This window comes from Triturus cristatus, chromosome 3_1 (genome assembly GCF_964204655.1).
Source record: "Triturus cristatus chromosome 3_1, aTriCri1.1, whole genome shotgun sequence".
Lineage (NCBI taxonomy): Eukaryota > Metazoa > Chordata > Amphibia > Caudata > Salamandridae > Triturus > Triturus cristatus.
Genome location: NC_140583.1, coordinates 746,524,351 through 746,550,251, shown reverse-complemented (window position 1 = coordinate 746,550,251; position 25,901 = coordinate 746,524,351). Strand labels below are relative to the sequence as shown.

Sequence of the window (25,901 nt, the reverse complement as noted above, 5' to 3'; positions counted from 1 at the left end):
CCCATGTTAAATGTGAAGGACGTCTAACATGGGCTTCAATTGGAATTCCAGAGAGCATATTATCAAGCCCGTTATTGCCGCTTTAGCGGCAGTTTTCTACCGCTAAAGCGGCGATAATTTTATCGCCTGGCTTGTTAATATGCCCCCAAGTGAGTGTAGTCTTGCTGGGGTCCAGAATGCCTTGTGAAGCAGCCAAAATGTAGTTTGTGCCAGTACTGGGGGTAATCTTATTGCGTAAGGTCGAGGACCACAGAGTTGCTCATTCCTGTTCGTTGAGAGGTGTGCTAGATTGTTTATCCCAATAGGTGATTGTTTTTCCGTTAAGTTTGTTGGTTTTGGGGCGTAAGAGTTTGTAGAGCAGTGAGACTTGGTGTCCTAGTTTGTTAATGTTTGAGACATAACGTAAGATTGAGGGTTGGGGGGTATTTAGTTTTGTCTTTGATAAGGCCGCTCTTATTTCCAGGAACTTAGAGTTTGATGTCTTTAAGGTGGTGTCTTGCTTTGAGGTCTGAGAAGGTAATGGGGTGTTCCCCATTTTCGAGTTGGTGCGGGTAGTGAATACCTTTCTCTATCCAGGTATCGAAGGTAAGGCTTTTCCCTTTGTATTTAAACTTGCTATTAGCCCAAAGAGATTCTAACTTAGACCCTTTGATACTAACCTCCATCTTCTTGTCTACTTTTAGAAGCGCCATTTTTGTATTTTTTAAGATAGTTTTTGATGAGTGGGATTAGTGTTATTTGTTAGGAGGGCTAGTGGGCTCAGATTGTTCAGGATGGCCTTCTCTACCTGAAGCCAAACTGGTATGTAGTCGGTCGCCGGGGAAACCCAGTATGACCCTGTTTTGCTAGAAAGGCTAGTTGGAACAACCTAAAGTCTGCTAGGTTTACCCCTCCTTGAGATTTCTCCAATCTCAGTTTCCTAATGCTTATCCTTGCCTTCTTTCCGCGCCATAGGAATTTAGTGAGCATGATATCGATTTTCCAGTGGAAATCGTCTGTGAGCAGGAGTGGAAGCATGCTTATCAGGTAGTTAATCATTGGGGTGATCTTCATTTTGATAGTTTCGACTCTACCCCACCACGTTATGAATTTTGGGGACCAGGAGTCCAAAATCTTTTCTAATAGTGTCTTCTCATTGTAGTGTAGACTGGTTATCAGGTCGCATAATGACTTCCCGGAGATTAGCGTCAACACACTATGGGATGCCCTAAAAGCAACGGTCAGAGGCACAATAATTAGAATTAAGTCAAAATAAACAAAAAAAAAGCTTGAGATTAAACCAACTTGAGCAGGAGATCAAGAGGTTAGAACTAGACCATGCAAATGCCACGCAGGCCAATAAGCTCCTAGCAAGACTAACACAGAACAAATACGAATATAACAAACTCCTGAGAGAGAAAGAGCAGGGTTGTGGTTCAACAAGGACAAAGCCCTTAACCTATGCGAAGCCAACAGAGCTGGGAAGCTTCTTGCTTCCTACCTAAAACACAAACGCAACCAAAATTGAGGTCTCATCTATCACAGACTTGACTCATTTATTAGCAGGAAAGCCGCAGTCAGGCCAGACTTCACAATTACCTATACACTAAAGCACAATAGGCAGGACCAGATTGACATTGCCTTATGTACAGCAGGAAAATCTAAAAATAAACCCCCAAATGAGGGGCTGGTTTATGACAAACAAAACAGAACTAGCTTTAACGTAGTGGGAGTTATCGCCCAGAACGTGGAGATGATTTGAGTGTTTTTCTGTTCGCCACTGTCTCGCTTTTTCTGCCAAGTCCTGAACAGTAAAGGTGTATATGGGAAGGCTGTTAATAAGCCGGTCCTTCTGGTGTACATAAACTAAGATCCTGCAGTGAATGGACCATCACTCAAAGGTTTTAGATAGCAGAGGTAACTTAGGTTGAACCATCATAAATCTGATGTTTGATCCTTCTGTACATAAAATGGCACACCAGCTGTTTGGTGACGCAGGGGTCCTGCTGATGTACGTCAGAGTTCTGAATCTGGCAAACAAAACAAGGCTCTAGGTTTATAGTGGCATTAAGAGAGGAGAAATTTCATTTAAGACACATTATTTTACGTAATTTTCAGCATTTCGCATATGAATGTTACTCAAAACGACTGAGATTACGCCATTATTTATGTGGATTATTTCAGATTCGTTTAGATAAAAACTCTGTTGCAGGAGCAGAGGAGGAAAGCAAACAAGCTGAACAGAAACAGCTGTTTGTGTCATACACAATACTGCAGTATGTTTTTGTGCGCAATGTGCCAAAAATGGACACAAAGACACATTTCAAATAATGTAAAATGCCAGCATTTTGCATAATAACGAGTACGTTTTGATACCTTTTGTGGATATTTTTGCATAATTTCCACAGAGGAAATTACTCAAATTTCAGGCCTAGAATTAACCTACACTGAGGAGACCTTGGTATAATTTATATTTCAGTAGTTACTTTTGAAAGATGCCTGTAGAAACTGTTGCATGAGATTGTCTTTTGGACCTGATACTCATCAGGTAGTGTTTCTCAGAACTTTTCTCCGGCTAGGCACGATGAGTTGTGCGTTTGTTAATTCGATCTTGCATGGAATAAGTACTACGTACGGATGCTTATTTATTTATTTGAAGTGTATTATATAGCGCTGGCTAGACCCGGAGGTATCAGAGCGCTTTACATGAGCTTACACAGTGTTACAAAGTTACATCAGTTACAAGTTACATCCATTACTAGAGTATTAAAAAGTATAGAAAACAAGACCAATGGAGCATAGAGGGTAAGGGGGATAAAGTAAAAGGGGTATAGAATGCAGATCAGGCCACAGCAGACCGGCCACCAAAAAGTCAGAGTCAAACAAACAGGTAGGGTTCCTGTAATCAACCACATCCAGAGCCGGACTCCCTCACAGGTTCAGGACGTAATTAGAGAAGGAACGGGTCCAAGGGAGTGGGCAAAAAGGGTGCCTCACCATGATCTTGCAATAAGAGAGGGGTGAAGGTGACTCAAGAGGGGGTCGACTAAGGGCGATGGTCAATCAGGCAGTACAAGACGCTGACCAGTGGCATGAATCAGTCTGGGAGTATGTCGAGACCGTAAAATGGAGGATCCAGTTCATGAACCCCAAGTACCTTGCAACAATTTCCGGATTGTGAGCAAACACAAATCTGGTAAAAAAAGCCAACAAGGAAACCTACCCCAGTAGCATGGCTGAATGGGGAGGGCAGTCACCAGATCTGGATAGAGGAAGGCTGGAGGTCGTCATTCCCTCACGAGTCCTCAAAAATCCAGGGAAAGGCAGCGCGGGTGCCCAGGCAGCAGCCCCAGAAGAGGAAGGCAGCTACGGGGCAGGAGGGTGCCTCAACGCAGAAAAGGGAAAACAAACTCGGTGATAAGGGCAGCAGCATCGCAGCACTCTCGCTGCGGCTCTGTTGAGGGAAACAAGACCCTTGCGTCTCGGACGGAATGCAGGCGATGGCCGGCGTGACGATCCTCAGCCACATCTCAAAACAGCCACCAAGACAGCCCAGCCAGGCATCGGCAGCGACGTACAGGATCAGCAACCCTCAGAGTCCACCCGACGGTGAGGGAAGAAAGGAGAACCAGCAGGGAGACGAGAGACAGACCCCAGGCCCAGAGGGTAGGTGACGGCTGAGGGGGAGATCCAAAACCAATCTCCTCTATATCTGCGTAGGCAGCTCCTCCGGGCATCTTCCATGTTGCTGGGGCTCTGCTGTCGGTAGATATTTAAGTTTAAGATATTTAAGTTCTTCAGATGAAGTTGAGGTCAGTGAAAAATTAAATTGCCGGATTTAGAGGGAAACATTCCTTAGAACCCCCGGGTTGATGAAAGTCCAAGGGGGGTGAATTCCAGGGAAAAATGCCAAAAAGGCAGTCCCTAGCCGGGGAACTCCAGGCCGGAGTTCCTACCTGTCGGCTATCTTGGAATCTTGGAATCTTTTTGCTGATGGTGATCTCTGATGGCAGTACACTGAAATATTAAATATACGACCTTCGCGCTGATCTTTGACGGCACCAGATCAAATTGCCAGCACGTAACTCACCGCACCTATACGGACTACATGCCAATTAACTACGACATAAGTTTAATACAAACTTTATCACATCCATAGAACCATACAACCAATGGTACTGGATTGATCCACTCATTAAAGAGTCAATGCTCCACATAAGACTGTTATGTCCTGAAGATGGTCTTATAGATGTACAAAACAATAAGACCAAAACGTTGACATACCAACCCATTTTCGTTTGTGAAATAAGGCTGTTTGTATATGAAATCTATGCCTCATTTTTAGGCAGGTTTTCTTTGTAAATCGACAATTGAAATAGGCTTTGTACATGGGCAATAAGAACAGTTTGTTCCATTTGATTTTTAACTTCTGTCACCCCTGTATGTGATGTACCCATAATTTTGTATTTCTGAATATAAATTCTAAAACAAAATACACCAGTTCTTGTTTTGATTGATTCGCCTTTGATTATTCAAATTTATGTTGAAGATTCATGTTTATGAGGCCATTATCTAGGCACTCACAACTTATAGAGTTTGCATTAAGAGTCTTGTGTACCGTGGTGCCGGGCTTCAGTGTATACTAAGGGTCGAGGAGCACATCTGTGCATTCCCCAGCAAACAGTCATAAACCATGGACATACAACTGGAAAATTAGCTGGAAACTGATGTCTACTGTTTGAGGGTTGGGTGGAATTGGAATGAGAGAGAGGTTCTGACACTTGGCCTCTAGGTGCCCAATCATGGCCTCACTAAGATTAAGATCTACATTCCACAGCCTCATGGCAGAGAGGCCTACAATTTAGGGGAGACATCTGTGGTTCAATGGGAAACCCCTTAAACCACCCCTAACTTCAAAGCACACAACAGTAGAGCTACTTGTGCCATCCTTCAGCATGAAAAAGAAGATGCACATGTGGTGAAATACGCTTTTGGGGACGCAATACCAGAGAAGCCGGACTGCGTGGTGCACACTACCAGAGGATTCTGTTGTGTACATGGAGGATTACTGCCATTGAAGGGGACCACTGCCCTTTATGAATAGTGGCTGACCTGGGCTGAAAGACCTGCTGAAGTGTGGTGCCCTGAAGTGTGCTCATCAATGGACCATCAAATATCTCCCATGAGGGACCTACACCATCTCCCTGACATCTGTAGAGCAGTGCCCTCTCAAGTGCCCACATCAACTACTGAATCCCAACAGTTAGTGCAGTGTGAGTGTGAAACTAAGACTTGTGCCTGGAGACTGGATTGTCTAGTGTGGAGCCCCAGAAATCTTGCCCACATAGGTGTGTGGTTTCTGCACCGCAGGGACCCTGACACTCATAATCTTCTTGTTGGTAGTGATTCACTGGTTGCAGGACCCTGCATGGCCCATTTCGCCAATCATGTTGCTTCTCTCTCATGCGTCAAGCCAACTGCATGCTCATTGCGTGTGGTGTCTAATTCACTGGGTGCGACCCGAAAAGTTGGGGGTGTACCCGTAGTAGCACCTAATTCTACCTCATGTGGCTCTGCTGAACTTGCACCTGTATTTGTGACCAGACTGGTGTGTTTTATCCCATATAATCATGCACCGGACATAGTGCCTCCTTTCAAGGGCGGTACAAAATTCGCCGCTGTTTGCTGTGTGTGACCGGAATTGCCTGGTGCAACCCATATCAACATTCACTGGTCATTGTGCCTCATTTTTACGGATGTAAAGAATTGCAACTCTTCGTGTTTGTGACCTGAAATGTCTGTTACAACCCATGCCAACACGCACCAGACTCTGTGCCCGGATTGCCTGGGCATAACTCTGATCAACGTATCCCTGTCGGGGCACATTCTCCTACCAAGAGTCTCCCCTGTGTTACTCCGCATGCATCGGTTTCCCCTTTTGACCCTCATTGTGGTGGACCAACTGCCCTCTCCACACCTGGCCGCTTCCAAAGGCATCTTGGTGCCAGGTAGTAGCGAGAGAGATTGGCTGGGTTGAAGGAACGCTTCCGAGACAGTTTGGAAGCAGGTCAAGAGACTGCTTGACTCCATTGTGTTTTGAGACCTGTGGGTGAACTTCCTGAGTGGCTGCTAAGCTCCCATTGTTTATGTCTACCTCCAAATGAAAACTTGCTACATATCCCCAAATTAAAACTTGCTACATATCCCCACTTGCTTCCAAGGACCCAGAATAAGTGTGTCATCTGACGCTTGCGACCTAGTTATTGGGAGCAGGGGATGATTATCTTCCATCCAGAGGTATAGGACAATCGGGATGAACTATAGGTTGGAGGGAGGCTGGGGCCACCAAATCTGAAGCGTACCAGTAGCACCACATTATGGTGCTGAGTGCATATTCGCGCAAGAGCCTTGTGTATGGACTAAGCTGATATCTGTTGCACCGTGTAGTGGTGCGGAGTGAGTGTGTGTAAGTGATAGGGATAATCCATAGGACACTTTTGATTCACAATACTAACAGGTGGTATCGCTTTATATGTTGATTTCATGCTGAAACCAATAGACACTTGACATTGGATTTACCCGAGGGGCTCCGGCCTGCATTGCTGCTAAAAAGTGCTCTAGCTTCATGTATGTAGATATCTTTGATCTTGTTGTGACCCAAGGTGTACCCTATACCTGTGTGGGATTCTAGTATCAGGATTGCTCGGGGGGCCTGGGGTGGACAGTATGTCACACCGCATAAGGGTGCTCTCTGTTTGAGGGGGGTGTTTAGATTATGAATTATCCTCAATGTGCATACTATTGATATCACAATAATACAATTGGGTCTGATATTGCTAGTAATATTCCCAAATGTGGAATGTGGTTTATACCCAAAAGTACCTGATGTTCATATTATAATGATTAAATATGTGTGTTGAATACAAAGCTTTTTCCATGCATCCTGTGTGAAGTCTCTCCTATGAGTTTCAGTGTATTTATTGCGAGTGACTGCTGTGCCATTGCTTAACACATTGACTTTGAACTAAGCCAGACTACTCAGTGCCAAGCTACCCAAGGGTGAGCACAGGTTATACAGCGAGTGTAATCACCTGCCCTTGACGGGAGCTGCAGGTCCTGCCTGGTTGGGGGCATCCCTTCAGCCAACCAGAAAGTGCCGGTTCCAAAACTGTCTATTATGTCAGATTGTATTACAAAGTGCAGCTTGGTCTATATTTTCAAAATGAGTTTACCTGGTGAAAGAGGACAGCCACTTCAATGTCCTTGGAGATTGTCATGCTCACACATCACTCTTGCTTGGTATTGTCTATTCAAGTCTGCACTGCTGTTTTCGTCCCAGTCAGGGGTGTAGCTTCATGTTAGGGATGTGACTCCTCTTGAATAAATACATTAATGCCTTGGTAGTTGAGTCTGGAGGCCTTGAGTCAGGTCTGCTATCTCATGTTGGTTTTTCTCATGGTGTCATGGTTCATCACGTCTCTGCTTTCTGTCTATACTATGTGCATGGATTCCTTGGCATGCATTACACATAACTGATATGTTAAAGATTGTATTATTATTTCTCAAACAAATTATGCTTTGCAAATTGCTTCCTGGTATGTAACAGGTTAAGTCCATCTTTCACGTGCATTTAGTTTTGTAGCATAGTGTCTTATGTTTGTCTTATTATCCTTTGCTTTTATATATATATTCTGGAGTGTTCCAGAGGAGTATTCAGGAAAGCTCTAGTGGAGTCCTGAAGAATCTCCATCATGTTGGGTGTGGTCTTAGCCTATAAAAGAAGACTGCAGCTGTGAAAGTGTGCTGTTATTGAGGAACTTCCCCGAGGCCCATGCATTGATTTAGGACAGGGGCTGTTTTGACTTCCTGAAGAGAAGAGTTAATTGCTGGCTTCCTGAAGTGAAGAGTTAATTGTGGTGGCTCTGAAAACTGCAGGTTTGATTCATCTAAGCTCCAGGAATCAGGTAAGAGAATTGCCTTTGATGTATTTTTCCAGCATTTGCTTATTTAAGAAAAAGACATGGCTCAATCCTAGATAATGAGCAGCAAGTTTTGGGTTCATGGAAGTTCATGAAAGTAATTAAGCAGCTTGTTTTCCAGATATTTTCTCTGCAATGGTTCAACAGTGCTTAAAAAAGGTTGAAATACATTTCCAGAAATACAATGTTTTAAGCACATTCTGAAGGTGATGATTTTCACTGTCTTTGATGGTTTAAGTTCAACAGTGCTTTATTAAGGTTGAAGCCATTTTGAGAGATACATTGTTTTAAGCACAATCTGAAGGTGATCATTTTCACAGAATTTGAAGGTTTAACAGAGAATTATCTGTTTACCAAAACCCAGTGAATAAGTATTTTTGCAAGTTGATGAAGAGAGATATAATCTCCAAAGACATTTATCTAAGTCAGCGAACCTTTTTAATTTAACAAAAGACAGTTTACAGACTTTGAGACTTTATCCCTCAAAACTGAAAGCTACAGTGGATTATTAGCTATATTGAGAGTATTCAAGGCTAACATTTTATTTACACGTAAGGACAACGGTATGAATACAAATTAGAGCACAAGTCATTACCATCAATATCGTAGAAGGATATCATTTGCCTGCTATCTCGTTCCAGGTCTCCCTCCCCGCAGTAGCCTCCCTAATTACCCTTCCCCCATTTGGCTACTCCGATCTTCTGTTTATATCTATATCTATATCTATATCTATATCTATATATATATATATATATATATATTCACTGAAAAAAACATAGGTTTCAGGGGTGTTATAGTTAGCTGGACTTTTCACTTGTACAAAACCATTGAAATTCCCCCGTTATAGTTAGTTCAGCTAACTATAACTCGCGCGCCCGCAATGCACTGCTGATGACGTCACATATTACATCACTCATGACATGGTCAGTGACATCACTCATGACATCACTGATGACATCTCAAATGACATCACTGATGACATCATCCAGTGAATGTGTGTGTTTCTGAAAATTAAATATGTTTTATATATGTATATCTCAAGGTCGATGGAAGAATAAATGGGTATATAAGTGTCTAAATGGATGATTTGTTTTTGAAAAATTGATTGTGTAACTGACTGATTAAGTGTTTCATAGTGAATACATGGCTTAGTGAGTAATGTTTAAATATGTAAATATCTGTATCAGTCTCTCACTTTGTGTATAAGTGGCTGCATGGGTTGGTGAGTAGCTACATGGGTGTTTATATAGGTTATTAGTTGGTTTTATGAGTATCAGTCTGAGTGTCTGCATGGTTCGGTGGGGGTATTACGTAGTGCATAGGTGCATGAATGAATGACTCACTCTTTGTATGTGTTGAAGACAGCATGTGTGCAGGACTCTATGGGTGGATGAGTGAGTGCATGGGTGTGTTAGTGAGTGAATGACTGTCTCAATAGTGTCTTTATGAGTAACTACATATGTTTTAAACTAGTATATGTGACTATTGGTGTATATAAGCGAGTATATGTGACAGTGAGAGATTGAAAGAGTTCCTATATGAATAAGTATGTGTTTCTATAAGTGATTGTTTAAAAGACTAAGTATGTGTAAGTTTCCGTAGAAGTAAGTGTGGTGGTGTGTGTATAACTGTATATGCAAGTAAATGTATGTTTGATTCTTTATTAGCATGAGTGACTATGTGTGTGAGTACCTCTATGGATGAGTGGCATTGTGTAACAGGATGTATAGGTGTATGAGTACATATGATGAGTGAGTACATGTATGAGTGACTGTATAGGACTGTTGGTGAATGAGTGGATGTGTATGTGGATCTTAGAATTACTGTATAGGTTGTTGTAACTGGTATTGGTATGTCCATTGTTTTTAAAATTTTAATTTCTATTTTTGAATGTGTGTATCAAAGGTTATATTAGGGGAAGAGGAGGTCTGCCACTCTATCACAAGGATGATGTCATCAGTGATGTCATCAGTGATGTCATTTGAGATGTCATCAGTGATGTCATGAGTGATGTCACTGACCATGTCATGAGTGATGTAATATGTGACGTCATCAGCAGTGCATTGCGGGCGCGCGAGTTATAGTTAGCTGAACTAACTATAACGGGGGAATTTCAATGGTTTTGTACAAGTGAAAAGTCCAGCTAACTATAACACCCCTGAAACCTATGTTTTTTTCAGTGAATTTCTGAGGTTTTTTAAATGCTAATTCCTAACTATAACGTGCCTGAAACCTATGGTTTTTTCTGTGAATTTCAAAGGTTTTTTAAATGCTAATTTCTAACTATGCCTACAGAGATAGGACATGTGAAGAAAGAAGAAAAAATGCACAGAAAGAAACAAAAGAAGTGCAGAAAGAAGCAACAGAAGTCCTCAAATACGAAGATAAGTGCAGGAAGAAGGATAACGTGCAGAAAGAACAAAAAGAAGAGCAGAAAGAAGCCTTGTTGCAAAATCATCCTGTACCCTCAACTTTTTCAGACGGATACTGGTGGTAACTGAGTCTGACTAACCAGTCCTAGAGCCAGTGCTATGTTAAAAGACACTTAGAATACAGTGAAAACACCTACATACACTAGGGAACATTATGCGTTGGGGTCCCCCTGTGATTAGCATGACCTCCTCTGTAAGCCCCTAGTGTATAATAGGGCATGGGGATTAAAACTACCTCTTAAAACAGGCCACAGGGCGTTTTTGCACACGTTAACTCAGGCCTCGTCCCCTCCCTTCACCACTGTGTAAACACGCCCTGTGTCCATTTTTAGTTGGGAGATTAAGTTCATTTGAATCCTGAGGGTCCCTAGGGTCCAACTAGCCCACTAGGTACCTCCAGTAAGTGCCACAGAGCTGCGTTGCAGAGAGGTGTAAAAAGTGGCACGGCCTGGACCACCTCTCTGCAATGCAGCTCAGTGGCGCTTACTGGAAGCACTTGGTGGGCTAGTTAGCCCCCAGGGGCCCTCAGTATTGAAGGGAAATTATATCCCCAATTTAAAACGTGCCATAGTGCGTGTTTGCACACGTCACCTCAGGCCCCGTCCCCTCCCTTCACCACTGTGTAAACGCGCCCTGTGGCTGTTCTAAGTTGAGAGATTAAGTCCCCCTGAATCCTAAGGGTCCCTAGGGTCAAACTAGACCACTAGGTACCTCCAGTAAGCGCCACAGAGCTGCGTTGCAGAGAGGTGTAAAAAGGGGCTTGGCCTCAGAACACCTGGCTGCAGCGCAGCTCCCTGGCGCATACTGGAGATGCCTGTTGGGGGCGCGTTTGCAGAGTGCTGCACGGAGGGGGCATGGCCTCCGGCACGATGCCAGTCTTTTATTTATTTTAGTTTTTTAAGAAGGGGGGCTGTTTGGTTCCCCTTCTTATTCTAATTTATTGGCCCTGATGACCCCATCCCCCAGGGCCAGTCTCCTAATTATATTTTTTTGACCCCAATCCCCAGGGCCGGCCACTGTTTTTTATTATTTTTAAAAAATATATATTTATAGACACACCTAGGACATGCTGGACAAACCGTACGTACCTATCACCATGACGATTTGCGTGATATTCATTAAAAGGCGACTATGCATGCAATGAATCCACGTGGAATGTATTTACACCACTAGTGAAGCTCTGACATGTCTGATGCCCTACCGTGCCTAATCCTGGTAGACACCCTTGTCGTTTATTTATACAAACATGGGTAGCTATTGACGGGCACATTTAATACACATGCACACCAAGCCATTCAAAGGGGATTCGACAAAAATTCGACCAAAACTATGCAAGAAACCCCCCTCACGGTTAATAAAACACACATCCACTGCCGGATGTGTAATACTTTTTATTTTACTCTCTGGAAAGGGGACGAACATCACTTGAGAGTCACAGCGTGCTCCTGACAGAGCCCAATGCTGTGTTACACCCACCATTGCCTGCCGAGTGCCACACACCTCTGTGTTGTATTCCACTAGCTAGTGCATATGCTATGACACTCTCTAGCCCATGTGCACTGTAACACCAGCCCGTGAATATGTCATGCCACACTTGTCTTCGCACGGGTTATATTGCCCCATCTAACGTGCCTTTCTCGATGCCTATGTTATAACGCACAGTGCTATGCCATACATATTACAATCTGGGATCCATATCTTTGTCACAGTGCATATGCAACGTTACACTCCCCAGCACATATTTTATATTACAACTTTAGAGACTAGTTAGGTTACACAACACTGCCCTGTGCATATTACACTCCAAGGCGCATATCGCATAGCACGCGCTAGTGCCTGTGCTATCTCGCGCTCTCCCATGAATCTGTCATTGCGCACAATGTATTGCATATTATATTTCACTCCCGGTTCATCTTATATCACACTTTTTGGTGCATAGTTTATACCATACACTATATCTAGTTTTCATTTTCAATCGTGCTCTCAGGACTATGTTCTATATAACACTGTGTTCACCTACCCTTTTCACGCGCATTACATTTTGCGATAGGGGGTGGAGGGTCAGGGGGTGTTTCTGCCAAGTGAGCCCGGAGTCACAGTCACAAACGTCCTCTTCTTCCTGAATAAAAGTGAGATTATGCTGCATACTTGTTCATATTTTAAGTAGTTCGCACAGACACAATGTTTTAAAAACAATAAAGTTCCTAATACCCGCCTTCTCTGAACAGTTAGCTTGCTGCCCCATCCCCTTCCTCCCTATCCTCTGTTGTGTGAATCCATGGACTAGCCTCCTCCCTCCTGCCATGCATGGTCTGATGTGCTGCCACTGCCCTCAATTTAGTATGATGTACCAGTCCACTCCTCCTGCCCTCCATTGCCCAATCCTATGCCCCATCATTGACCTCCTGCTTAAACTCTGTGCTTAGCTTGCTGCCCCTATTCTCCTTCCCCCTGCCCTCCGATGTCTTTGTGCATGCCCCTGCTCCATCCTTTTTGCCCACCATGTCCCATGGACCTGCCACTCCTATCTACTCTGAGTGTTCTGTTGAGCTGCCACTCCCCTCCCACCTGCCTAGCATTGTCAGATGACTGTAACCTGTCCCTGCCACCTCCACCCTGCCTGTCCACATGCCATGCCCCTATCCTCTTCCTCCTGTCCTACATGGTCCATTGTACTGCCACACCCTTCTGCCCTCCCTGGTCTGTTGTGCTGCAACTGCTCCTCCTGCCTGCCCCGTGTGGTCTGTTGTGAGGTCCCTTCCCCTGAACTTTCTTGTCTGTGCACAGGTCCTGACCCTTCCTTCTATCCTCCATCGTCCTTTGTGCATGCCCCTCCACCCTCCTTCTTGCCCATCATAGCCATTGTGCTGCCACTAACCCTCCCACTTGCCATGCATGGTCTTCTGTGCTGCCATGGCCCCTCCCACCTTCCCTGTGTGGTCAGTTAGCTGCCCCTGACCCCCTCCCACCTTCCCTCCATGGTCTGTGTGTATGCCATCACAGTCTCACTGTTGCTCTTCATGGTGTGTCTTGCTTCTAGTGCCCATCCTGCCTGACCTCCATGGCTATCTTGCTGCTCCTGCCCTGCCCCCTTGCCCCCAGCCCTACTCCCTCCCTCCTGGCTTGTCTGTTCCATTGTAATGCCCCTGATCCGTCCCTCCTGCCCTTTATGGTCTGTTATACTGCAGCTTTCTCTCCTGTCTGTCCATTATGGTCAGCTAGCTACCATTGCCTCTTGCCCCTCTGTTCTCTGTTGTCCATGTGCATGGTCCTGTCCCCTCCCTCTTGCTTTCTATGGATTGTTGTGCTGCACTCCCGTCCTGCATGCCCTGTTTGGTGTATTGTGCTGCTGCAAACCCTGATGCCTGCCCTGCAGGGTCAGTTTGGTGCACCTCTCCATGTCCCACCTGTCCTCTGTTATCCAAGTCCATGTCCCTATCCCATTTCCTTCCATGATCCAATGTACCATACTTGCGAACATTTTGAACTTGGTAAGAGGGAGATTTTGAAAAAAAACTGGGGTATTGATTTTCCCCTTTGAGTTACATTGAAAAAGAGGATATTGTAGACAGGAGACAGATCAAATAAAGCCCATTTGAGCTTAAAAACATTGGACGTTTCCTGGCTGAATCGGGTCTGTTGGCATGTATGGTTGTACTACCATTGCCTCTTCCTTCTGCCCACAATGGTCTATTACATTGCCACAGCCTTGAAGGAGGGTAGATTTTGTATCACAGGGGGCCCCTGGCCCGTTCTGTCCACACCTGAAGTATGAGACCCTTGTCCTTGCCCTGCCAGCTGCATTTGTAGGCCGTATTAAATTGACCAGCGGGTCCTGTGTTGCTATATAATTATCCTGAGACATCCTTACCACTCAGCCAGCATAAAACCCCTGTGTAGGCCCTTCTGTTCAATATGTAGGCCTCTTTGTTAAATTGACCATAGCTCTGCAATTTTAGTGTATAGCAGTCTGAAGGCAGGTCTGCGAGGCCTTCTGATCCAAACTAGTAGCCTCCACCCTACCCGAGTGCTCCGTGCTCGGTATCAAAGTTCAACATCCCCCTGAAGCTGTCGACATACAGTAGGCTGCATCCTGGACTGGTACTTGCTTCCTGGGCAGGTTTCCCACTTTTAAGGAAGTGGCAACCGCAGAGCGTCAAGTTAGGAGAACTGAGGAGATTTTATACATGAATATATTGAATTCCCGTACAATACCCATTATTTTCTGCTTGCTCTATGGAACTTACGATAAGCGATTGGCCTGAGAGACTGACCTTTTCACCCAGTCCATTGTCAGCATTAAGTGGGTAAATGACGAAATGTCTGGTAAAATCTGCAGACGAAGCTTTTGGGTAGCATACGTAGGTAGATGTAGCGTGCAAAGGAGCCCACAAAATGATATAAAAAGGGAGCACCCACAGATATCGACGGACTACCTCGCCGTCTGTATGTAGGTTAACAGGCAGTGCAGGTTTTCCCCAAGAGCTGGGAGCTCTTGTCTTCCTTTGCTTAAAATGTCTTGCTCTGCTTTGCTTGAAGTATCTTATTCTATTTTACCTATATGAAATGTCATGTTATGTTTAACCATTGTTCTCTTTACTTTTGCATTTAAAAGATTTTGTATTGTAATTGCAGGAATGCTTGCTCTAAGAGTAAACGTGAGTGTTCCTAGGTAACATTTTCCTTGGTGTAACTTGTTTCTCATGATGCATTTATAGATGTGTTTTCTCTCTCTCTCTGTCAGTACATTAATTGAGATACAGAGAATATTATGACAGCTGTATGATTATCTGGATTCTGTATTTTGTACTTTATGTCTCTATTCTGCGGTTTCTTTGAAGTTGCATCTTCTCATTAAACTGCCATTGTATTCTGCCTCCAATTCCATGTCTCATATGTCTGTTTTCTTCATTTTTGGAGCAAGCGTTCCTAGGCACCCCGGCTCAAATTAAGGTGCCCCTTTTGTCCCTGACTCACTCTCCTGCTCAGTTCTGTGGTGGCTCCCGGGGATCTGGGGACCGCCCCTAGCTTCCTTGACCCGTAATAGATCTTCCCTCCAACAGCCTCTCTTGCAAGTCCTGTATTGTTGGTTTGTTGCCCCTGCCCCCCTTTCCACTGCCCTCCATAGTCTGTTGTGCTTCCACGGCCCTTCCTGCCTGCTCAGTGTGGTTAAATTGTTGCCTTTGCACCCTCCTACCTGCCTTCAATTTTCAGAGTCCGTGCCCCTGGCCTCTGCCTCTCAACAGTATCCTAATGAACAACTAGATTGCTAACATTCTATATTTATTACAAAAGTGTGGAACGCCTGACATCATCTTGATGTAATCAAAACTGTAATACCTAGAGCATTTCCTTTAGAAATTACATATATGAGAGGGTCTTATTGGCATCAAAATTATGGTTAGTGCTCTAAAAGACTAAAATAAGGACATATTTTCTGAGTTTTCAAATAGCGACAAAGCACTTTTAAATTATTTGTTATCTTTATGTTTTTTTATCCAGTTGACCACTTGATTAAATGTTGCACTTAGGGGAGAGGATGTGGTGTTACTTCCAGAACTGCAGACTTTGCAACTGGGGAACCAGGTTGAAGTTTCTGCTTCAGCTCGACATTCTGTGATTCTGGTCAAATCACTTAGTCTCCCCATGTCTACAACCAAAATGAATTTGTTCTTGTGTGATGTAACCAATGCTCATGTAAAGCACTCCAATACCTGACAAGTCTGCACTATATAACACTGCAAAAACACAAAATAATAAGTGTTTTGCACACTTCTGTCATTGGGCTATATTTGGGCTACATCTGGGTGATTTTGGGCTACATTTGGGCTCTTTTGTCTCCGGTGGCCATCTTGGGAGATTTATTTGTTATGAAGTTTCCTAATTTCCTCATGTACTGCAGTCTCCTCAGTAGGAAATGCTTTCAGTTTTTTACTTTGATTCCATCATGAAGGTATTCAGATATGTCACACATTTGCCATAAATTCTGAATGTTAGCACTCTAGTTGCTCATTAGATCACTGTAGTAAAACTACTGCACCATGGAAGTCTGCTCCTGGTATTAAAAGTGCATGTTTCAGTCTGCATGTCAGAATTTTTTAATGAAATAGAAGAGGATTTGAGAAGTCACTCAAAATGTGCCCTCATTTTCTTTCTTCAGCATTAATCATAATTTCTATGGCAAAATGAACCTCCTCATTGTGTTCCTTTTTAAATTAAATGTTTTAAGTGTTACCAGTTTATTCCAATCAAGATGGCTTCAGGTGTGCCTTACTTTTGTCATAATGAAGACAGTAAGCGCTCTACTTGTTTTTAAGAACATTCTGGGACATTCTGTCATTGGGCTATACTTGGGCTACATCTGGGTGATATTTGGGCTACATTTGGGCTCTTTTGTCTCTGGTGGCCATCTTGGGAGATTTATTTGTTATGAAGTTTCCTAATTTCCTCATTTACTGCAGTCTCCTCAGTAGGAAATACTTTCAGTTTTTTACTTTGATTTCATCAAGAAGGCATTCAGATGTGTCACACATTTGCCATAAATTCAGAATGTTAGCACTCTTTTTGCTCATTAGATCACTGTAGTAAAGCTACTGCTCACCAGGGAAAACTGCTGCTGGTATTGAAAGTGCATGTTTCAGTCTGCATGTCAGAATTTTTTAATGAAATAGAAGAGGATTTGAGAAGTCACTCAAAATGTGCCCTAATTTTTCTTTCTGCAGCACTAATCATACTTTTTATGGAAAAATGAACCCCCTCATTTTGTTCCTTTTTAAATTAAATGTTTTAAGAGTTACCACTTTAATCCAAGCAAGATGGCTTCAGGTGTGCCATACGTTTATCATAAGTAGGACTGTTAGCGCTCTAGTAGTTCTTTGGAACACTCTGGGAAGCTGCAGTAGAACACAAAGGAATCAACTGACAGTCTCTGCCCTTGTTGGATGTACATGTTTTACTGAGAATGTCAGACTTCATTCTCACATGACTGAGAAAGATAATGTGAATTTACAGAAAATAAGCTCTCAGTTTAGCCTATAGATCACCTTCCAAACCTCTGTGGTAAAAGCATGAGAAAATATTTTTCTCTCAATCATGATATCCCAGCAGAAGGCTTTTTCACATGGTGAAATCACCTTAGAACATACCACAATTCCTAAAATGAGTATGGTACCATCAACAAATGATTTATAATGTAACTAAAGTCTTAAAACCTTCTATTAACTGCAATGCTTTTTAATGAGGTGCTATCATGTATATTGGTCCCAAGATGGCTGCCAACACTTCTTGGATGAAGTGCTGACAGCCAATCAGATCTCAGGATGAGATGTGTGGTTAGGCTCCGCCCACATATATATATGCTTTTAAATGCTATTTTCTCAGGAAATACTGAACAGATTTACACCAGACCTGCAAAAGGCACTTCCTTGACCTTATGGCTACCTCTCTGCCAAATTTCAAGTAATTCTGTTCAGCTGTTCGGGCTATAGCTGTGTCTAAAGGTCCTATGGAAAAATGCATGGGGAAAACGCGTTTTGGGACCCCCCTTTTTTCTCGGCCCCTGCTTGACGAATCCCCCCGAGACTTTCAGGGTAGGAGCGGAGCGTAGCGCCCCACCTATTTTGAAAATTTCGCGAGGATTCGTCGACCGGCGCCAAAGTTATTCCAAATAGAATGTTGCGGATTTCCTATGGAAACAGGGTCCTAACTATATCTACCTACTGGCGACCGCCAGTAGGTAATATATATATATATATATATATATGAACAAACACTCCTCTCGAAACAAAAAGACACGACGCAGTGTCTTGTGACAAATATAGCCAGGGTTTAATCAGTGGCTCTGTCGACAGAGCCACTGATTAAACCCTGGCTATATTTGTCACAAGACACTGCGTCGTGTCCTTTTGTTTCGAGAGGAGTGTTTGTCCGTCGACAGAGCCACTGATTAAACCCTGGCTATATTTGTCACAAGACACTGCGTCGTGTCCTTTTGTTTCGAGAGGAGTGTTTGTTCGTATTTTAGCGAACCAAGCTTGGAGGTTCGCCTGCACGACGCACCCGCTGTTCTGGAGTTTGCGGTGGCCGTATCCAAGTAACGTGGAGAAGGAATATATATATATATTCACTGAAAAAACCATAGGTTTCACACATGTTATAGTTAGCTGGACATTTTACTCATAAAAACCCCTAGAAATTCCCCCGTTATAGTTAGTTCAGATAACTATAACTCATGCGACCGCAATCCTCTGCTGATGACATATGTGTCTTTATGAAAAAAAAATATTTGTAATATATGTATAGCTAAAATTTAATGGAAGAAGACATGGGCAAATAAGTGTCTAAATACAGTATTAGCATCAGCAGGGGATTGCGGTCGCATGAGTTATAGTTTTCTGAACTAACTATAACGGGGGAATTTCTAGGGTTTTTTATGAGTAAAATGTCAACTATAACATGTGTGAAACCTATGGTTTTTTCAGTGAATTTGCAAGGTTTTTTAAATGCTAATTCCTAACTATAACGTGTGTGAAACCTATGGTTTTTTCAGTGAATTTGTACGTTTTTTTAAATGCTAAGTTACTTTACGCCATTCGTGGCGTGCGCGCCCACTTAACGCAGTTCGTTCCGTGCGCGCACGGTGCGCGAAGCTTCGCGCGCCCACTTTACGCAGTTAGTGCCGTGCACGCATGGTGGGCACGCGGTGCGCTACGCGCACCGCGCGCCAACGTTACGCTCGATGGGCCATGTACGCACGATGCGCTTCGCTTCGCGCACCGTCCGCACACCGAGGACATATTATGCGCTTCGTTGTGAAAGGTAAGCTATTACATTTTAGACCGTCGAAATGCCATGCACAAAAGGTGCACTTCAGGCACCTTTTGCACACGGGGTGGGAAAGGTGTGGGTAGTATTTTTTTTTAAATTAATTTTTAACGTACGCATACGGTAAGCGTAATCGGCGTTTTTTTAAAAAAAAATTACATTTAATTTTTGGCTTTGGGGGTTTTTTTGGGACTACATCATCAAAGCTATGTGGTTAGGAGCTGTCTAAACTGCTCCTTTAGATGTTTTCAATCTTTGTTTATCATCCCCACCTCAGAGTGCGAGAGAGAAAATGGCGGCCGCCGCTTCCTGGTTTTGACCGATTCGAATGTTTACTAAGATCTAACAGCCAATCAGAATCGCGCTCGCGCACGTCACCGTACGCGTACGGTAAGCTTACTGTAACCGCACGGTAAGCGCACCGTAAGCTGGCACAGATATATATATTGATTTAAATGCTATTTTCTCAGGAACTACTGAACAGATTTACACCAGACCTACAAAAGGCACTTCCTTGATCTGTAGACTACCTCTCTGCCAAATTTCAAGTAACTCTGTTCAGCCGTTCGGTCTGTAGCTGTGTCTAAAGGTCCTATGGAAAAATGCATGGGAAAAACGCGTTTTGGGACCCCCCTTTTTTCTCAGCCCCCGCTTGACGACTCCCCCCAAGACTTTCAGGGTAGGAGCGGAGCATAGCGCCCCATTAGTTTTGAAAATTTCACGAGGATTCGTCGACCGGCGCCAAAGTTATTCCAAATAGAATGTTGCGGTTTTCCTATGGAAAGAGGGTCCTAACTATAACTACCTACTGGCGACCGCCAGTAGGTAATATATATATATATATATATATATACATACACAGAATCGGTGCTGCCAGAAGGTGGGCATATTGGGAGAACTGTTACTGAGGAATCATACATTGTCACATGGAGAGTCAAGAAAGAAAGATAAAACAGTGACCTTTGATATAAACAGTAGAGACAGAGATACACATTTGGTGGCTGAATTTTAAAATGTAAAGACAGATAACCTGGAATCAATACCAGTTTCACAGCTAGTCCAAATTGTGTGATCATAGGCCTTCTTTTTCTTTATTATATCATACAGGAGCACTTTTAAATATTTGAGGTCAGGATGTGTGCCATACAAGCACCTCTTACATTTAATTTAGTAGACTGTAATGTTGCTGCATCTATAATAGGAATCTGGGCACCTTCTAGTTCACTAATGGCACTGTCATTGGAGGGGGGAGAGCGAGTCATGAATGTTTCTAAAAATGTTTAATAAATGTCTGTCTATTCAGTTATTTATCTGATTTGCTAAGGTGAAATGATCCAAATGTTAAAGAAATACACTTTGTTTAATTTAAGAGATTGTATCATATTTTGACATTATGTTTGCTTCTGGCTATACATGCCAACGTTTTCATGGCTCGGCTCATGCACAAACTCTTATAGTAAACCAAACCAATGGCTCGACTCATCCCATTAATTTGCTTCTGCGCTCTCAGGCTTAGGCACTTGATAAAAAATGATTTGTAAAAGGCGAGGACTAGAAACATGTAGCCCAACCCACAAGCACTGTATTGACAACTCTACCATCAAGGCTTTCTTGTAGCAGAGATGAAGAACAGTGTGTGCAGTGAAAATACATTTAAAATGAGTGATCCCAGGGCAGGGACTCCAGGCTGTTGTGTAGTACATGACCATAGTCCTGAGTTCCCAGGAAATACTACCAGGCGCATATAGTGAGTGTAGGGGCTTAGCTTCAGTGGGCATATTTGGGGTGTGTCATGCCTCAAATACATTCTTGATTTAGTAATTGTGTCTGGGTTCCTGAGTTGATCCTGCTGTGTCTGTTTCGGTATTTCTTTTTGTTCTCATTTCACAAAGACGTTCTAACTTTTCTTGGACTGGGATCATAAAGTGACCAGTTTACCAAAAAAGTAGTAAATCTGCACCCACAGAAGTGCTCCCTGAATAGGTGCAAACGTATGACGTTTTGTAATTCACAAACATTGACTTTAGTAGACTTAGAAAGCTGTGCCAGACTCAAGTTTCCAGGCATACTGGTGGCAATCAAACACCCTAAAGGTGATGTACTGAAAGCTCACACATTATTTTACTAGTAGCAATTGACTGGCGTAGAATTCCAACCTATCGTTTTTTGCCCACTGTACCACTCTAGACAGGGGCCCAACAAATGCAAATCAGTACTAACCCTTCTCCTCATGGAAACAGTCCACCCAGAATCTTGCTCATCTCACCCCTCCACTCTGCCGCCCAATGCTTTTTTAGTTGGGAAATTTTAGATTCACACCCCAAATCTCACCCTACTAAACTACGCCCTTTCCCTACTTCAGCCTCTCTTTGGGACATGCAGGATCAACAATATTTGTTTTGAGGAGGAAGAAAAAAACACAAGTAAGAAAACATTACAAGCCCCCAATCGTTAAATACGTACACAAACAAAATAAGACACCATCAATTTAAGCTTTATATAATTCATCACAGGTGAGAAACTAGCACTATAAGAGAGATACATAATCAAATACTACCCTGGTCAATGCATCCGTTCTGTTCAACTTTCCTTCCATCAATTATACAAAAACACCAACATACACAAGCAGCAAAAATGAGAAAAGAGAAATAGAAAGAAAAGAGAAGCCCGTAAGTGTTAGTCGTTCCCCTCTGCCACGAGTCCCATGGCTGGTGGGACAAGCAACCCCTGAGCCTTCCTGTCACACAAAAAATTGCTACAGCGTCCCTTACCAGTTCATAACCAGTGGCCAAATGGCAGCTCCCCTCCACGTAGCCCTCAGCCTTTACGCTGATATAAACTATTCTCCAGGTGATACACCAATAATAGTCAGGACAGCTATTGGTGAAAGGAAGGGGATTCCTGATTCGCCCAAGCACCTATAATACACGTACGAGCTGCCAACACAGCAACAAACATAAACTATCATTTATTGTGAAAATATTGGTATTACCCCCAAAGGCATCATCTGAGATGCAATGCAAATCTGAGTATTTAAGATCATAGGAGCTTATTAACAAGGGCTTTATCTCCGCTTTTTTGGCTTTAAAAGCCAAAGAAGCGGAGATAAAAATATCGCCCTATCAACAACAGGGTGCAAACATGCAAAATCGCATGTTAGAACCCTTTTTCACTACGATTGCCTTTGCATCTCTAATGAGATGCAAAGTGGGCGTTCCAGAGCAAAATAATAGGAGAAATGTCGCTAAGCGACAATTCTCCTATTAACAAGCTTGACGCTAACCCTGTTAGAGACCAAAAAAGCAGTGCTAACCACGGTTAACACTGCTTTTTTACGTCTGCTAATTTTCAGATTTAGCCATGTAATCCAATGGGAGGTGGATTACATGGCTAAGTCCACCATGGGCTATCAACAAGAATATCCCTATCCTTGTAGTTTTATCGCTGCATTACCAGCGATAACCTCCCAAAATGCCGCTATCGCTGGATTTTGTATCGCCTAGGTGGTTAGCGTTGTTAATAACGCGATAACCAGGCGATATTATCCAGCGATAGTGGGCGTTAAAAAAATTAACGCTAAGCTCCCTTAGCGTTAATTTTCCGTGTTCCTTGTTAATATGCCCCAAACCCAGTAACACAGCTTATTGCATCCCTGAGTGAGGTTAGCTTACACAAGAATAGACTATATGTCCTAGCCTCGTAACGCAGTCCCCGCATGGAGGACAGCTTGAATCAGATCAGGCTCAGCAACATTCAATGTGACTCTAAAATATTTTCAATCAAACACGAAACTGAAATTTTGTTATTGCAAAACATTTCTGGGTTTTGGTACCATATTTAATTTTTCATTATCAGGTAACTGAACTAGAAAACTTTTCCTTTAAAAAGAAAGACATGCTGTATGGCCAATCATTTCGAACAGGATCTGGAGATGGATATTTTTTTAAATATCTCACTTGTACCATTTTACTATTCATTCAAATTAATTTTGCAACGAAATATTCTATCACCCCTCACGCTCAGATGAAAATTATGAATTCAATTCTGACTTCCATTTTCCAAACCTACTGCTCCTATACGTATGTTTATAGGCACTAAACACACTTTATAAATTCCTTTTTTATTTTAATCAAAGTGGTTTCGGATGAAATCCCTTTTCTTCCTATACAACTCTGGCTCAGTGGTAGAAAGAGACAAAACACATGATAAACACTCAGCACAATCTCATTGAAGTCAGGTCTTTGCGTTTTTTTGGAGTATACTATAAGAAACAAGTATTGGCATAGCCAATAGGTCTCGCCTTTGCCTCGCCTTCGTATTTAGCGATGCAACAGTTGCATAACTAAAAACTTATAAGGTCCCAAAAGCGAGACCTATTGGCTATGCCAAGCGTCCGTGGCCGTGAAAAAGTGAAAGTGATCACGATCAAACATCAAAGCGGCCGTGGGGCCGCGAAAGTGAAAGTAATAGCAGTAAAGCGCAACGTGCTCTCCCGCGCACATGCACTGTAGCTCTAGGCTGGCCTGGTAGCACTTTTTAGAGCCCTCTCAATAAGTCTCGCCAGACCAGCGCATGCGCTGGGTCCGGCGAGACCTAAAAAGACACTGAGCACTCATAGCACACCCACCACATTAAAGGACGAGTTGGAGTGGGGTGAGTGGAGCAGTGAGGTAAAATCTTGCTTTACTTTGCAGTCCGTACCCGTTGTCACGATCTATGTGTTTAAGGATGCCTCTCTACCTGCTGTCCAAAAAGCATACGTTGTAACCCATGATGGGAAATGTAATAGCTGATTTCATGCAGGTACTTACATTCACACTCGTAATGAAAGCAGCAACCCTCATCAGTGTAGACTTGTTTGGGTAATAAACCACTTGAGCAGGTGATATTTTCCACAGGTGAACATTTAATTGTGTCGATTCGAATGCGCGTGTCCTCAAGGCAAGTGGCTTGGGCACATTTGTCTATCATCCATGCTTCATTGATCTGAAATCAAACAGTAAAGGGTTTTGATCACTGCACTGCAGAAGAATAATTCCAGGAGCAACTTATTTTTCTTCTCAAGGCAGTGAATATGAAATCACGTCCATGATTTAATGCCATCACTTACCTTCTTTGTGAGACTTTTAAGAGCCACAGTAGGGAAACATGGGCTCACAGTTTGCCCCACACCTCATTGTGACTCATCTTCTAATGTACTTCTTATTTGGCACTGCATATAAATAATCTCATAAGGGCTGTGCTGAGACGTGTACGGGTAAATAATTTGTAATTTTCCCCAGTAAGGTTTCACGAGGGTTGCAAACTTCTGTTAACCATAAACTTTGGTTCGTGTGTGAAAATTTTCATTCATAGTTATGATTAAAAATAATCCCCTCCAATACTTACTCTAAAATTCTCCCACTCACAAAGCCCCAGAGAAGTAGTCATGAGGGCGCGATTCCGTCTCATACAGCCAGCTCAAAATTCTACACAGGTCATACACAACTAGAACCAGATTATTTAAAATGGGCAAATGCTATTCTAATAAATGTATGCAGGGTTGCATGTTGGAGGGCTCATTTTACCATATGCTGTGGGAAAGTGCAGGGCTGAAAATGTACTGGGGAGAGGTCACAAGAGTGATTTCGGAAGTCGTCGGAGTGCCGGTCCCATTAGATGCTAGATGGCACATACTTTGGATCATGGGGGAGACCAAGTGGCCGAAATATACCAGGCAGTGTCTACTACTGGCTGCAATAATTGCTAAAAGGACCGTAGCCTGGACACGGGGGGCAGTACTCCCCCCAAGGGTCACAGATTGGAAAAAGGACCTTGACTGGTGTGGAGCAGACAAAAAAGTGGTCTATTGTAGGGGGATGCCCGTGGAAATGGAAAACAATATGGACGGAATGCAGGGGGATCTGAAATGTTACATGATATAAATAACGTAAGGTATGCAGTTAATTGCTAGCCCAAACTTGTACGACCTGAAATATCTATCCAGTTAGTGGTGAGTGGTGGGGGGAAGGGCCATGGGAACTCAGGGGGTAACGGTAAGATAATGCTTTTTGAATTTCTACATGTTATGACTGCTACAGTTGATTAATGATGAATAAAATGCATCTGCAAATTCAATAAAAAGACAAAAAAAATCCTCCCACTCAAAGTGGCTGCTAGCCCAAATCTTTATTTTGCCACCCTACTTTTGCAAATTTGTTTTCTCAATGTTGGGTAGGAAAAACTTGCAGCTTTGTACACAGGCAAAACACATTTAGTGAGCAGGACATACTGGTAAAACTTGAAAAGTAAGGATAAAATTGTGCAAAATCAGAATCCTATCGAGGAGATTGAGCATGGCAGGCAACATTGAGAGAACTGGAATTTGTTAAGGGATACAGTGCATAGAAGAAAAAAAGCAGGATTGGGAAATTGATGAGAGAGTGAAGTGCAGTCAAAAGACAAACAGGTTGATAGGAACTGCTGTGGAAATGGTGATACAAATGATACAAAACTGGGGCATTTAAAAAGTGGGAGAGTAGGGACATTTCAAAGAGGATGGTAGAGAGGTGATGTGAGAAATTGGATGTTGGTTGACTGGTTGACTGGGGTGAGAGCTTGGTCAATCAACAGGCGTAATCCCTGGCAGGGTAGACCACAAAAACTCACTAAAATGATCTGTGCTTAACCTTGGGTAGCTTGGTACAAA

General features: G+C 43.0%; 1 protein-coding gene across 2 annotated transcripts in view; it reads right to left on the bottom strand.

The window, feature by feature from the left end:
- The window catches only part of LOC146860908 (uncharacterized), an 850,962-nt gene that overhangs the window by 61,973 nt on the left and 763,088 nt on the right, over positions 1-25,901 (bottom strand). For both annotated transcript variants that reach the window (XM_085644903.1, XM_085644904.1), the window contains one exon: positions 24,025-24,199. In XM_085644903.1, the coding sequence (XP_085501029.1) occupies positions 24,025-24,199 (175 nt within the window). The remainder of the gene's footprint in view (positions 1-24,024; positions 24,200-25,901) is intronic.